We start from the raw sequence: 16,274 nt of genomic DNA, 5'->3' as shown, positions 1-16,274 counted from the left end.
AGGGTACCGTTTGTAAGTAAGTTAAGTTAAATGGAAGTTACGACTCATCATAAGTTAAGAACGATGGCAAGACTTACAAAGCTTTGTAAAGTTGAGTGAAATGGACCCCTGGAATACTTAGTAGAAGACCAAGGAGTCTGATTACTATATTATAATACTAAGGGATAAGCCACTTGTCTGCGCAAATGAACATAGTCGTTTATCTGTCCAACGTATGTCGATCTTGTGACTGAGTTAGTATAAGCTTAAAGGAAGTCATTTGAGTTTTTTTTGCAATTAATTTGATCATATTTTGCAAGTTGTAAACTGCTGGGTGGGCACTTATTGGGGCATATTGTTTTATGAAATGTACAGGTTTGCAAAGTTTTTCCTAGCAAAATATTTTTGATGCTTGTAAAGATTGAGATTTCTTTTTGCAAAAAAAAAGCAACAAACAAAACAAAGCACACATGCCTTGATATCTCCTTCATGAGTATGAAGTGGGCTGTATCCACTGTGGAACCACACTGTATAAAATGCATCTTAAGGTGGCTGTGTACTCTCAGACATGCATGTAGTAAAAGTGCAATAACTTTGTAATTATTCACATAAAACATATAAAAGTATACATTTTATGAAGGCAAGACATCAATAAATCTTAATATAAATACAGATTTGGGGTAAAAACAACAATTTTGAAGAAAATCACAAAAAGTGAGTTTTTGGCAATATTTGTTAGGTACATCATAACAAAAAAACACTCTTTCCAAAATATTTTATTTTGTTTTTAGCTCAATCTTGAGGCTCCATTCCAAAAACGTTTTTTTTATTTTTTTTATATTGGCCTTTTTTTTTTTTATATTGACCATATGTGACATGATCAAGGGAAATGAGTCACATGTCGCTAATATTGATTTTGAGATATTGGCAAAGAAAGTATTCAAATTCTTTTGTTTTACATTGTTTTTAGCGATTGATAAATTGATGTAACTTCGCAAAGAAAAGTCGTATCAACATGGGGTTTTCAGTTTCTGAAAGCTCTAAATGTCCTCTTTAGGAACCAATGTAAAACTCATTTTCGACCAGGGTCGACATGTGACTCATTCCCCTTGATCATGTCACATATAAGTAGGGATAACCATCAAAATTTCATGTTGCCCCTATTGCTAAAAAAGATCGTTTTCTGGATAGAACTCATCAATAGAAGTATTTTGGTGGTTAAATGGTCAAAATCGGTCAAAAACTTTTCGAATTATGAATTTTCAAAGTTTCCCATTCTGACCGGTCATTGGAACGAAATGAAATGACAAGGTCCAAAAATAGCAATTGGGAGCAAAATTGGCATAAGCATATATTTACCTGTATATATTTCTTTATTTTAACATATATGCAAACATGAAACAACATATTGTGAAAGTATCAAAGGGTTTCTTATGAAATGGCACTTTACTAGTCAATGGCATAAATTATTTTTTCAAACCGAGGCATTGAAATCATGCATTTAGAGAACATTTGGCAAAAATCATCCAAGATGGCCGATATGGCACAAAATCAAAATTGCACTAAGTACAGGTGAACTTTTTTTTCACAACCAAAAATGTCAATGTTATTGGGTTTAATATGACCAATTAGTAGGTGTATGCAAAGAAAATCTTAAGTGTCATTGAAGGTCATTGACTCATTCACAACAATAGAGCATACTTTGAATAGAGGTTATCCACAATCATGCTCATGTGTGACTTCTAACAAAAGGTGCTGGTTCCCGTAGTATTCCTTATTCAATACAATTCAATGCATGACCTCGAAGTTAGCTGCATGACTTTCGCGAGCTATTTTGAAACAGTTATGGTTGCACATTCAGGTACTTCTTTTGAAAGTTCTAAACAAGGTATAGCCAGCAGCAAGTTGTAGATGTATATAGGCCTAAATATAAGAAAACGTTTAGGGTTGAAATCAGGTGAACAATACATCGAATGAGCACGAAACTTCACATTTATGTTTAGAAAGGTGTCTTCTTAGCATGATTCGAAAGGAGTATGGAAATTCCAAAGGGAAGCTGGTGATTTAATTTGTAACTCGAGATCTACTTGTTCAATTTTTTTTCCTTTTTACAGAGGGTATGATAGAGGTATTACTGGCAACTCTGCCAAATTACAGCTCAGTAGGCCACGTTGTTCACCTGATCTTATTGACATGAATATTTTGTGCCATTCTTTAGCAGTGCTGAACTCAGCCACTGGCAATTAAGCGCACTGTGGCGATGGTCCAATTTTGACTCGCACTTACAGGAAAATGAAATAAGTTATGTTGCTGTAATTTGCAAGATAGTTACAAAACATAATTGGCATTAACATCCCCAATTTTTACAGAAAAATTATGAAAAATAAAAGAATGAGCTCAATTTAGAAATGTCTGTGCAAGCAGTGCACAGTTGAGCTCCCTGCATGTCTATGGGAGTGTTCTTATCAAGTTGATGGTTCATTGGTCATCCCTAATATAAGGCATCAAAATGAACTTTTTAAAATTCAAAACGCCTATTTGCACAAAATGATGCCCAAAATCGAAATAGACCAAAATATAAAAAAATGAGAAAACCGTTTCTTGAGTCGATCATGCTTTTTACGATGATCATATTTGCTTACCTATAGATGCTGTATTTATTGAGTTATCGTACCTAAATCGTCATTTTACCGAGAAAATGAACATTGAAATAATGGCCGTTGAAGTTTAAAGTGGTCACATTTTGCACTTTCATCGAATCTCACAGGAGAATGCGACAGTTTTCGCTTTTGTAACTTATATTACGTGAACATCGGGTAAATCCACAGCCCCTTGAGAAGTTTGAGCGAAATCCATTCATAACTTGATATTTAAATCGGGGAAAGAACTTGAAAAACCCACATTTTATCAGCTAAAATGGAGCCATTTGACCACTAGGTTTTTGTGAAATCAGTGCTTCCGTGGTGTTTCCATAAGATGCGCCGCGCATGCAGATAAGCATGAGTTGTTGCGCGTGTGTACCTTGCTGGTACAACAAAGATTTTCTTTCCTTTTCAATTTCAAACACGAGTGGAATAGTGAAATAAAATCCTTAAAATATTGCAGTTGGAGTTTACAAATCTGGATTTTCATTCCTTGTATTTATAAAAAACATAACAAGGTACAAACATATCATAAAAACTCAATTTTGAGAAAGAAACAATGGCTAGAGTACACAGCCACGTTAAAGGCCCATTACAGTGATCCCAGTGAAAGTGTGAAAACATTAAAATTGTGTATTGCATATAATATTACACATGATACTGATATAATTGAAGACCAAATTAAAAAGACTAGTTTGCATCTGATGTCCTGTCAACCAGACCAAAGATGCCGTACTTCACAGGTCACACCGCGCCGTTGCCCTGACGTCGGACGCAAACTAGTCTTTTTAATTCGGTCTTCAATATTATAATAGTAAAACTCTCATTATTTTCTTGTGATTTCAGTTTTGGTTAAGAAAGGTTCCGATGGGAAAGCCCAGCTAGTGTTGTTAGATCATGGATTGTATCAACAAATATCTGACAGGTAAGGTAATGGGCTAACCACACTACCCCTGTGGAAGATTTTGGAAATATCGTCTGCAGGGGGAGTATGTTTTTCAGATGTAATTTGGTCAGAGTTAATTATTTTGAAACTCATACTCCCCCTTTATGGCTTTACCTATATAGTCCACAACTGGAGTGAGTATTTCAAATGGAAGTTACTCAACTGTCTATTCTATTCAAAACTCATATCCCTCTGTGGAATAGCTAAATCTTACACAGGGGGAATGTGGATTTTAAATGGAATAGCTTTAAATGGAATAGCTCAATGGATCCAAATTTGTTTGATCTTTCGATCGACCATCGATGCTTGATCGATTGATGCTTATTATTTATGAAATCCCAATTGAAGGAGTATTTTGTGATTCTTGCATCTTTTTATGGTATGTTTGAGTAGATGTCAAAAAAAAAATTAACTCCAAAATTTCAATTGATTCCTATTTTACGTTTGCAAGTTATGCACGATTATGTATGACATTGCTCCATAGGCTACTGTGCTGTAATTTTGTTCTGTTAACAGCAGAACGTAAATACAAATTTGAGCAAATGATCTGCAAGAAAAATTTTGCACACAACCATTATGTAGCCAGAAGTTTCTGGTGGTATAAAATCTCCTCTTGGAGGGGGTGAAGCTATGGATCACGAAAAACCCCTTTAATTGGCTATTGGTAATTCTTATAACATTTAATCCTTTGTAAATTATTGTCAAATACAATTTTACCATTGATTCTGATATGTTAGGTCTTAATAACAAACATCGAAGTGACATCGATGGGCGATCCTAAGATCAAACAAATTTGGCTGTGTTGTTTAAGCATGTATCATTCTGTATGTATAATCACCATCAAATTAAGATAGAAGAGTTTTCCTGTTTGTGACTTTTCTCTAGTCTGAAGGGTCGCTAGTCCGAAGGCTCTCTAGTCTGAAGGGTCGCTAGTCCAAAAACCAAATTAAGTTCGTTAATCCGAAGGTTCTCTAGTCCGAATAAAGAATAAGGGTTTGTGTTAGGGTTAGGGTTAGCGAGCCTTATTCTATATTCGGACCAGAGAACCTTATTTATTATTCGGACTAGCGAACCCTCGGACTAGAGAACCTGATATTCGGACTAGCGAACCTTTTTCAGAATTCAGACTAGCGAATGGTAAATTACGTGTTCAGATTAGCGAACCTTAGGACTAAGGAGCCTTCGGACTAGGGAGCCTTCGGACTGAGAGAGATGTCGCCTTTCCTGTATCACTATTGATTGAAATCCAATCTCCTCATGACTCATCTGGGAAAGGTGGGGCAGATGACTCATGATAAAGACCTTGTTACAGTTGGCTCCGATCAGGGTAACGCCCGATTGTCAGCTACACTTGTCTGTCCTGTTCAAATGCCTGACCCTGCTTTAAACGATGACCTTTCCAGCAGGTCACTTGTTCTGGTTGAAGTTTCGTCAGGGTTTTCTCCCTGATTATAGCTGATAATGCCTATAGACATGTATGCTATATTTATATTTCACTCAAAATCTCTGAATTATCGGCCTTTAACTCTTTGACACTAGCCAGTTGGGGCAGTGTTGTTGACAGTTACCAGATGGACTACCAAATGTACTGGCCCAACATTGGATGATACTCAAAATTGATACCGGCAAGGCAAGTGGGTACTTTTGTTGAAATGACCCCTTCCACATCAAATCTACCCACCGCTAGGTATTGATCCCTGGGATTGATCCTAAATGTCAAGCACAAGTAAAGTTGACATACATTTCCTTCACCTGCTATGTCATAATTATTGTCTTCATGATGTATTTCCCCAAAACCATATTCAAGCAAGATGTGCATTTTCTGATGAACCTGATTTACAAGTTTAATATAATTGTTTTTACAGTGATCGGGTGGCCCTGTGTGATTTTTGGAGAGCCATCGTGGAGAAAGATGAAGAGTCAATGAAAATTAATTCAAGGAAACTAGGTGTGGAGAGTAAGTAATCATTAAATGAGACCTGAGCATTGGGCTATTCCATTTAAAATCCACACTACCCGTGTAGAAGATTTTGGAAATATCTTCCACAGGGGAGGATGAATTTCAAATGGAATGAACACATTAGGCAGTTCCATTTGAACTTCATACGCCCTTTGAGAAAGATTCAACCTGAATCTTCTACTGAGGGAGGGCGAGTTTCAAATGGAGCTGCTAATGTGTTCATTCCATTTGAAATTCATACTCCATTGTGGAAGATATTTCCAAAATCTTCCACAGGTGTTGTGTGGATTCTAAATGGAATAGCCCAATTTGTGTTAAAATGTTCTGAAAAGGTAACTTTTCTCATAAGCTGACTTCTCACTCTTTCGCTGAGGGATGAGTAATTAATTTTTAGAAATTACCAGGGGGATTAATTGCAGTTGTGAACTGCTGTATTTCTAACCAATGAAGTGAGCGCTTTTGTTGCATCAAAAACAGCGTGCTTCCTTATTGGTAAAAAACAATCGCTTGCCGCTCAGCGACGGAGTGTGAATTTAGCTTTAGACACAGTCTAAAACAGGACAAATGGAAACTGTCTTCACATTTTATCACCCAGCAAGATCCTTCCTGCATCCTACTATTACATATCAATCACTGCATACACAACAAGATTCCTATTGCTGCAGACCCCAGAGGTACATTGCCTAGCTACGCTACCAGGTTCCTATTGGGGCCACCTGCATAGGTACACCATTGCAAAGGTACCAGGCTGGTACATGTACACACATAGTACCTACACAGTACTAATGCTGGACCCACCACCAGTGGTACTGCACTGGTACTACACTGGTACTTCCCTGGTACTGCACAGTACCAGCTAAGTACCCTGGTACTGTACACTACCAGCTAAGTACCTTGGCGATGGTGTACCATCTTCAGGAGGCCACTGGTATCCCTGAAATGTATACATTTGTATAAAGGCAAGCCATCAATGAATCTCAATATAAATACAGATTTGGTGTAAAAACAACAATTATGAAGAAAATCACAAAAGAGTGAATTTTTGGCAATTTTGTTTTGGTACATCATAACGAAAAAACACTCTTTCCAAAAATTTTTGTTATGTTTTTTTCTTAATCTCGAGGCTCCATTCCAAAAACAGTTTTTTTAGTTTTTTGAGATTGGCCTTATTTTTTGAGATATTGACCATATAAGGCATCAAAATGAACTTTTAAAATTCACAAATGCTTATTTTGTACAATATGATGCCTAAAATCGTAAATAAACAAAAATATAAAAAAATGAGAAAAAGGTTTCTTGAGTCGATCATGCTTTTTATGATGAGCATAATTGCTTACCTATAGATGCTGTATTTATTGAGTTATCGTGTACCTAACTTGTCATTTTACCGGGAAAATGAACATTGAAATTATGGCCATTAAAGTTTAAAGTGGTCACATTTTGCCCTTTGATCGAAGCACAGGAGAATGCGGCAGTTCTCATTTTTCTACCTTTTACATTAACTTCGAGTAAATCTACAGCCCCTTGAGAAGTTTGGGCGAAATCTATTCATATCTTGATGTTTAAATCAGGGGAAAGAACTTGAAAAAATTCACATTTTATCAGCTAAAACGGAGCCATTTGACCGCTAGGTTTTTGTGAAATCAATGCCTCCATGGTGCTTCCATAAGATGCGCTGCGCATGCAGATAAGTGCTGTGTATGCGTAGCGTATCTGTGCGTTAACAAATTGCGCAACTACGAAACCTGATGCGTTGTTGCGCGCATGTACCCGATGGTACAACAAAGATTTTCTTTTCTTTTAAATTGTGGAAACGAGTGAAATAGTGAAATAAAATCCATAAAATAGAGCAGTTGGAGTTTACAAATCTGGATTTTCTCTCCTTGTATTTATCAAAAACATAACAAAGTACATACATTTCAAAAAAGCACAGTTTCAGGAAAGAAACAATGTCTAGAGTACACAGCCACGTTGAAGGCCCATTCATTGATTTCTCATCCGGACGATCATAAAAATCATAAAAATTCAGATTTTGGTACCTTACAATGTCACAGATGTGCTAATATGAGGTTCAGCTGAAAAGCTGTGTATTTAAGTCAAAATAAGGCAGTATGAATCTGTAATTTAGATACTGACAGTATATAAATAGCTACATGTATTTGAATGGGGCTTCAAATTTGTTAATACTGCGGTTTTCTTTGTTTTGCCAAATTTTTCATTTAAAAAATACCAAATGACAATTTGAATGACTTATTCTTCACTTTAAAGCAATTTATAAACAATTTAATTTTGTTTACACTTTTGCTGGGATCACTGAATGGGACTTGATTAGGAATGTGGGCACATCTGAAGAAACAACGTTCCTCTCATTTAATGGGAGCAGGTCTCAAAAACCAAATTAAGGTCTTTAATATAATAATAATTTAAACATAACTTTTTACTTTTGTTGCAGACTACAGTCTATTTGCTGAAATTTTGACTCAACGACCTTTGAACCTCAAAGCCAAGAGAGGTCACCATATGACAAGAATGCTTTCAGAAGAGGGTGCTACTTACTTCAAAGAGATGTCAGCGAAACACTTTGATAGGATCATGGAGATACTGAAACAGCTCCCTCGCTCTATGCTTCTAGTATTCAGGTAGGCATTTGTGTAGTTTGACAAATCAAAGGTATATGAATTAAATATAATGCTTGTAGAAAATTGTGAGACCACAAATTGGGCTATTCCATTTAAAATCCACACAACCCCTGTGGAAGATTTAGCTAAAGTCTTCCACAGAGTGAGTGTAAGTTTTGAAAAGAATAGGCAATTGGGTAACTTCCATTTGAAATACTCACTCCAGATGTGGAAGATATAGGTAAAGTCATATAATACAGGGGGAGTATGGGTTTCAAAATCATTAACTCTGACCAATTACATTTGAAAAACATACTCCCCCTGTGGAAGATATTTCCAAAATCTTCTACAGGGGTAGTGTGGATTTCAACTGGAATAGCCCAGTGGTTCTGAGATCTCAATTAATCTTGTGTAATTGACCAAAGAATACGGTAAAAAACAGATGAGTCATTGTCATACACACCGTGACAGCACACAACTTAATTTAAAAATGCCAAGTAGCAGTATTATCATAATCCTACTGGGGATGAGAAAATGGCAAACAGCAAAATACTGCCACCAACCAACTTCCTGTTTACAAGAAACAGGCATGCTCTCAGTCAGTGGCGGCGCCAGGATTTTTTTTTTCGGGAGGGGGGGGCAAAGTGAATTTCAGGGGGCAAAATCAACAAATTTTGCATAAAATTACTGCAAAAGCGGAAATTTTCGTAATTTAGGTTTTTTTTTTGTGGTTAAAAGGGGAAGAGTTCTGACTGGGGGGCATTTGCCCCCTCATGCCCCCCTGTGGCACCGCCACTACTCACAGTACACTTGGTCATAGCACCTCTGACTTTCAGGTTCTGTTTGCTTTACGCTTTTCATCTACAAGTAATCCATTAAAAATCCTTAGACATGGGTCTCCCTTTTAGATTTTTTTGTGCTATGTGTGTAAAACATGTGGTAAAACATGTTGCTTTTACTATTATCAAGCTCAAATCCTTAGATATGCATCCTTATTTCCTGAAAATCCTTAGATATGGGTCCCTATTTTCGGTAAAGTTACCCATAGAAATGGGTATGGGTTTGGAAGCTCGGGCCGCACATTCCTGTTGAAAAATAATCCAAGTACCCCCCCGGCAAGTCATAGGTAACCATAGACAACTGTTGGCGGTCTTTGGTGACAATTATCATTGCAGAAAATCTAGTTGGGAGTATGTAATTTATGTTTATATATCTGCACAATTAAATCTAAGGGACCCAGGGCAGTAAGTAGGGGAAAAAGGGCTTAATGTCCACATAGTGAGCAATTGTAAATTTGCAATGTGCATGTGCATGTGTACAAAGTATTGTGTTCGAATCAATTTTGTGAACTTACCATTGGCTGTGTGTTCGCAATATTTTACAAAAATAGTTAATCAACAAATTTGTGGATTTACCTAAACTAGATACAGTTATTTAAAAGAACCTAAGCAAAGTGCGGGGAAATGTGCAACAACTTGTTTTGACAGTAAATCTATTCAGCATTGTTGATTTATAATTAATAGAACCAATGTCAGAACTAATTAGATATACACTGATTTCTTGTAACCTCCACCCCACCACCATCCTCCAAAATGTCATGTCAAGGACTCAAAGAAGGTCAATTAAATATTTGTCCTCACGTACTCTAGAATTTAATTGTTATCAGCTCAAGATAGTCAAATGAAAGTAACACAGCTGTGGGACCATAAAACTGGTTCAATGCCATCAAAGCCTTGTCCTTACCAGTTACTACAAAGTATTGAATAGTCAACTACATGCTTGTATATCAAAATAAGCCAGAAAAAAATCCTGAAAATATCACGAAATCCTCCTTTAAACATATTTAAAGGATGAAGGAGGAGAATGTGAATACTGTAAAGCGTGTTATTTTGTGGTATTGATTTTTCGCAATGTGAACTATGTTCAACAGGGATACACATTGAAGTATTTTTGCGGATTTTTAAATTCACTGTTCTGAAATTAACTGCGAAAGCACATAAATAAAAATAAACACATCATGAAAATTTCCCACAATGGACTATTCCAGTTGAAATCCATACACCCCTGTGGAAGATATGACCTTAATCTCCCACACAGAGGTATATAAAATGGAGTCGCCCACTTAGGTAACCCCATTTGAAATTCACACTCCCTGTGTGGGAGATTAAAGTCATGTCTTCCATAGGGGGTGTATGGATTTCAACCCGAATAGCGCAATACAGTAAGATGAGAATGAACTTTCTTGACATTATGGATTGTGTTGTTTTTGAAAAATTGCATCAAATATTTTCCAATCAATTATATTAACTGTAATTTGCAGATACTAATTAGACACGGACAAGGACGCATTTGGCTGTGCATCTTTTTTTGAGCTCAAGGATACACATTTGAAGCAGGTGCTCCCTTCAATGAAAACTTGCATTTTTTCATGGTGGCCATTCACAGCAGCTGACCCATGGTCTGATTTGGCTTTTCCTGTTGATATCCTTACACACCATGTGGAAGACATGACCTTTAGAGAGTGTCAATTTCAATTGGGGTTACCAAAATGGCGACTCTAATTGAAATCACCCCCCTCTGTGTGGGAGATTAAAGTAATGTCTTGCACATACATTGTAGGGGGTGCATGGATTTCAACTGGATAACTCATTGGGGCATATCCACTCTCATATTCGTCAGTGAAAAGCTACGTGTACAGTCTCTGTATAAGGCGGTGCTCTTACAGAGGTGCTTTTTCATGACACTATACAAATTTTACCCTATCAATAAAAATATTCTAAATAAAGCAAATTTAACCCTAAATTTGGCAATGAAATGACACTCATCTGATTTAAATGGTTAATGCTGTTTTTGCAAAAGCTAATGAATAACTTTGATCCTTTAATTTCTGTAACCCTGGTCAGACGTACATAATTGCGTCATCCGACCATTGTTTTTCTTTATGGTTTGACCATATAATTGACTAAACAATGTAGGGTCACACCACAGTGTACTTTAGTCGGATAATGGTTACTAAGAGTTTGATCTCACACTGAAATGCATTATCGGATGACGCATTGTATGTGCAGGTCACATGGTTGTTTGTACTAACTATATATAGTCCAACCATAGTAATTTGGGTGTTAACGATGCTAATTTAGTAATTAGTAATTTAGTAATCATTGGGGAAAGATGGTACAACTATAGTCTGGCCATGCGGTTGTAAACACACTATCCGTAGCATGTCTGACCATCTTTACTTGGTAAAAACATGAACGTCTGATGACCGGGGTCTCTGATTGAGTTTCAGTTTCCGTTTATTTATTTATACCATATCAACAGCGTAATGAAAAGATATATAATACTTAAGGATGACCCCAAAAAAAGAGCAAAGCTCAAGAACACTTTGGCCAGCCTGTAGAGTAATAACAAAATACAAAACAGTGCAGAGACAAAGACACCATTTATGTGTATAGACAAAGACATTTGACCTACAAGTGGGACAGATATTTGCTACATGTTGGCAACAAAGGCAGATCTATAAATAAACCACACTCTCAGACAGTTGGGCAAGACCACAGGGAAGAACAAAACAAGCATGTAAAAAGGAAAAGCATGAGCAGCATTACATACGAGCAAATGACACAAAAAGGACAGAAAGGTCTGGAAGTGCGGACTACAGATAGATAATACTATTACATAACTTAAATAACAATCAGTACATAAAAATAATCACCAATTAATGATAATTCGACAGCAAATTCGCTTTATACATTAATTGCTGGGACCAGGGTCTGAGTAGTCTATGGGATGATTTAATTATTTAACTGAACGAAGTGATGCATAATCCATATTTAAGGCAGAATCAATCATTGTTAGAGATTTTAATAACAGAATTGTCCTTGACTATAATATAATAAGTTAAATCAATATGCATCTGCAACTGTTATGTTTGATGTCTTGCTTTGAGGCTGGAAATATATGCAAATGAAAAAAAAAAATACTAGGACAATTGTGCCCTTTGAAAAGGGCACAAGGTAAGTTAGGTGGATTACTTTGATGACCTGATCACACAGCAATGCTGTGCTGGATAGGATTAATTTTAATAAGACTTTTTCATTAATTGCCGTTTTAACATACCTTGAAAGTAGAAAGCTGGCATTTAAAAAAGTTGACCTTTGACCCCTTTATGACCCCTTAATGACCTTAAATTAATTACTCATTTAGGATGTCATAAGGATCAGTTCAATTGGAGCATTTTGAAAATCTGACCTCATTTTTGACCATGTGACCTCTAATAACCCCAAATTGACCTACAAAACCATAACTTTTGTAGAGGGTGTAAAGCTTGTTCATATGCATGAGTAAAATGATGACGATGCTATGCAATCTGTAGGAGGAGTAGCATTTTCGGTTATAGTGACCTGTGACCCTTGATGACCTCAGACGTTAAACTACCCACAACTTTTGTAGCCAGCTACCCAATACTGCTTTTGACTAAGTTTGATTGAAATCCGATCAAGGATGTGGAAGAAGTAGCAAATTGTGAGAAAGAAGAAGAAGAAGGAAGAAGAAAGAAACTGGCAAGAAAGAAATAAGTTAGGTGATTGGATGCCTACTAACTTAAATATGTGTAACAAAAATATTTCTCTTGTTTCTTTTTTCCCCACATCTTATTATGAGGTAATTATTTTATTTATTTTTTCTTATTTTTGCTTGATATATCTCAATTAATTCAAAATATCTAGATTCAGCCAGAATGTCAGAGTATATTTGTCCCCCATCAGTGGCGAAGCTACATTTAGGGGGAGGGGGCAAGGAAGGGCAAGTGCCCTACTGCCCTGGGTGCCTTCATCAAAGGGAGGTGGCAAATTGACCAATTCAGTGCCGCCTATATAGATTCTGCACCCTAGCGGTGAAAGTTAAATTTTCACACATTTCAACATAAGAAGTCATTTGAAAAACCATTTTAAGACCAAAATTCTACTTGATTAGTGGTATTTGTGCAAAATTTCACAAGTTTTTGTACGTTTCTTTTTCATCCTAGGAATGTAAACACTGTCCGATCTATCAATCGTGAGTTAGGTATGCCTGTCAACAGATACAAATTGATGGCTAGGAGGTGAGTATTACACACATGACACTCCAACACATAACCATTTTCCCCACACACCACACCCAAACACATTTCCATGCATTATTTTATGCATATATTTTGAGAGGACCTGAAAAATTACCAATTGAAGATACACATTTTTGTACATAAAAAATGTATATCTTCAATACGAAAAGTCAAAATTTTCAAATGATCATCGGCTTTTCATCCCAGCAACATAAGAGTAAGGTAACTTTCGGGGGAATGTGGAGGCGTGCAATTCGCCGGGCTCGGCCCTAATTATGTCACACTGGAATGAACCAGTCTGCCAGCGGGGCGGGTGTCCATTCATGCGTGTTTATATCATTAGATGTATCAATTTTACTTCGAGGACTCAAAATTCAAAATTATTTGATATCAGAAGGACATTCTTCGTATTCAGAATACAATTCAATATGTCTGATGTGCTCTCATGTCCCACAAAAATATGTGAAAACATCATTATCTGACCCCTTAATACAACCTGATATTTAATTTAAATTTAATTATATCAGTCCTGATGAACTTATTCAAAGAGTCACTTCAATTCAAAGTTCTTGCACTGATCATGCTGATAGATTTGAATATCATTGTTTACTTGATTATCTTCCCTCCTTTCCCATACAGCGCTGTGTGCCGTACCCTGACACAGGATCAACATGTAGGAATAATCACCAAATTACAGACAACCTACCAGTGGGTTAAATTTGAAATCAGATTAGGGTAAGTGATATTGGGCTATTCCAATTATAATCCATACACGCCCTATGGAAGACATGACTTTAATCTCCTACACGGGGGTGTAGATTAGAGTCATCCATTCAGGTAAACCCATTTTAAATTCTCATGTGTAGAAGATTAAGATCATGTCTTCCATATAGGTGGTGTATGGATTTCAGCTGGAATATCCCTATTTTTGTATATTTCCATCTAACAGACAAAAAGCGACAAGAAAAAATATGCACAAAAATGCAAGATGGATTAGGTGCAACTAAAAGTTGAAAGCCTGATACATGTTGGAAAACCTCTTTACAAAAAGACATCAAATACAAATGCAAAAAGTCATAATTGTAATTCCTTGAATTTTTTTGGATATAAAGTTGTTTTGACAAATGAATCAGCCTATTTTTATTATTGGTGTTGATCAAGCCACTAGATCCGATTGTGACGGCAATTAACGAGTAATCATGCCCGGAGTAGGTAATGTCAGTCATCTTTGATACAATGGGCTTAACCTATGTTAGGCTCAAATGGTACCGACAATTCAAAGAGAATGACTTGCTTGTAGGCCAAAATAAAACAATGGCTTTTGGGATGTGGCAATTATGTTGGGCAGTATTGTACCGCCACCAATGGTACTAATTAACTGATTTTTAATTGTAAAGGCAATTTAGTCCATGTCTTAGGACCTGTTTTTTTAAAGATACCATATTCTTCTACTAGGTTTTTCTCTATCTTATCGTGACATTTTCAAAGAATGTCTTTTGGAATTTGCGGGAGAGCATTAAATAGCTCTTCTGCAGCCTTCAAGGAGAGCTGTTTAGAGCATTTACAACAGAATGTAAGGGGAGAATGGCCAACTAAGGAGAGCTAAAAATCATTCTCCTTTATCAGATTTCAGGAGAGTAGCAGAGAGCAATTGCTCTCGCTCTCCTCCAAAGGAAGTTCCTCTTGACATAATGTTGTACCCATTATGTTTCACTTGCAACAATTCATTTGCAGTGAAGTTAATCAATCCATGAAGCATGAAAATCACAATAAATCACCAGCTAATCTTTTTTTTTTTCTTCTCATAGGTCAGATAGACTGGTGACCTGGTGTTTGATGTCATTTCTACACTTCTTGAGTTATGTGGGTTGGCTGCCACACAATATGAACACAGAAATGAGGGAATATCTACAGTCTTAACTTTAATATCATAAAGTTGACTTTCATTGCTAATAATTATTATTTTTAATATATGACATGCTATATGACATTATTATATGTGACACGATCTGGTCCATGGGGGCCAAAGGCGGCAAATTTGAAATTGAGATTTTGAGGTAAAAATATGGAATAAAAAACAATGTCGATTACATAAGATAATCGACATCAAAAAACTTCATAACTTTAGAACAAAGTATGCTAGCCCTTTGGTGTTTTCAGTAAATGATAGCCTATTGTATGTGTAATGCAATAATTACAGTAACTCAATTTTCAAAAATGCCTCCTTTGGCCCCCATGGACCAGATTGTGTCACATATTGAATATTGCAGACATACAAAAGAAGTTCATTATGCAAGTTACATGTGGCTTAAGCAAGTTTGCATATCACTTCACAACTGAGGTATCTTATAACTAAGGTTTTCTATATGTCACCAAGGTGACCATATGTGATGTGATCAAGCAAAATCAGTCAGAAGTCGGAAATATTGATTTTGAGATATAGCAAAACGAAGGAAGTATTTCCTTTTGTTTTCTATAGTTTTGAAAACTCTTTAACTGCTCATATCTTTTGAACTGGTTGTCCAAATACAATCAGGTTTTCTTCAAAATATAGCTTTGCAAATGCTGTTTACAATGTTACAAGAAACTGGAAATTGAATGTCCAACTTCAGACTGATTTTGTTTGATCACATCACATAGAAACATAAGCCATCACTATAAGGTTTTCCATCAGTTGCCAAGGTGACCGAAAACCCTTACCAATGTTGACACCTTTTTAAGCAGTTTTGGAGCAATATCACAAGCAATACACATTATATGCTCTTATTCTAGCAATACCACTAGCTGTATTGAAGCATATTGCTTATTTCAAGCAGTATTAATTCAACTAAATATGAGGGGGGTATCCAAAAGTTTTGACATCACCCAGAAGGAAAAGAGCTATATTGATTAAATTTTGTCAGTGTAATCACTGGTCCTTATGTACATTATGGTCCAAAAATGGCCACATAAGTATGTTTAATTTTTTACAGGTGGCGCTATGATAGGCAGTAAGGCGCATAACCTTTTCATGATAAGATCCTCCACT

The 16,274-nt window shown here is 36.3% G+C and overlaps 1 protein-coding gene across 1 annotated transcript in view; it reads left to right on the top strand.

Moving 5' to 3' along the window:
• The window catches only part of LOC140136044 (uncharacterized aarF domain-containing protein kinase 5-like), a 31,020-nt gene extending 14,946 nt beyond the window's left edge, over positions 1-16,074 (top strand). The window contains exons 8-13 of the mRNA XM_072157744.1: positions 3,468-3,546; positions 5,433-5,524; positions 7,980-8,166; positions 13,172-13,246; positions 13,886-13,981; positions 15,055-16,074. Coding sequence (XP_072013845.1) covers positions 3,468-3,546; positions 5,433-5,524; positions 7,980-8,166; positions 13,172-13,246; positions 13,886-13,981; positions 15,055-15,166 — 641 coding nt within the window. The 3' untranslated portion in view covers positions 15,167-16,074. The remainder of the gene's footprint in view (positions 1-3,467; positions 3,547-5,432; positions 5,525-7,979; positions 8,167-13,171; positions 13,247-13,885; positions 13,982-15,054) is intronic.
• The last annotated feature ends 200 nt before the right edge of the window (positions 16,075-16,274 follow it).

Source organism: Amphiura filiformis, chromosome 16 (genome assembly GCF_039555335.1).
Source record: "Amphiura filiformis chromosome 16, Afil_fr2py, whole genome shotgun sequence".
In the NCBI taxonomy this organism is placed as follows: Eukaryota; Metazoa; Echinodermata; class Ophiuroidea; order Amphilepidida; family Amphiuridae; genus Amphiura; species Amphiura filiformis.
This window is presented reverse-complemented; position numbering and strand designations above follow the sequence as displayed.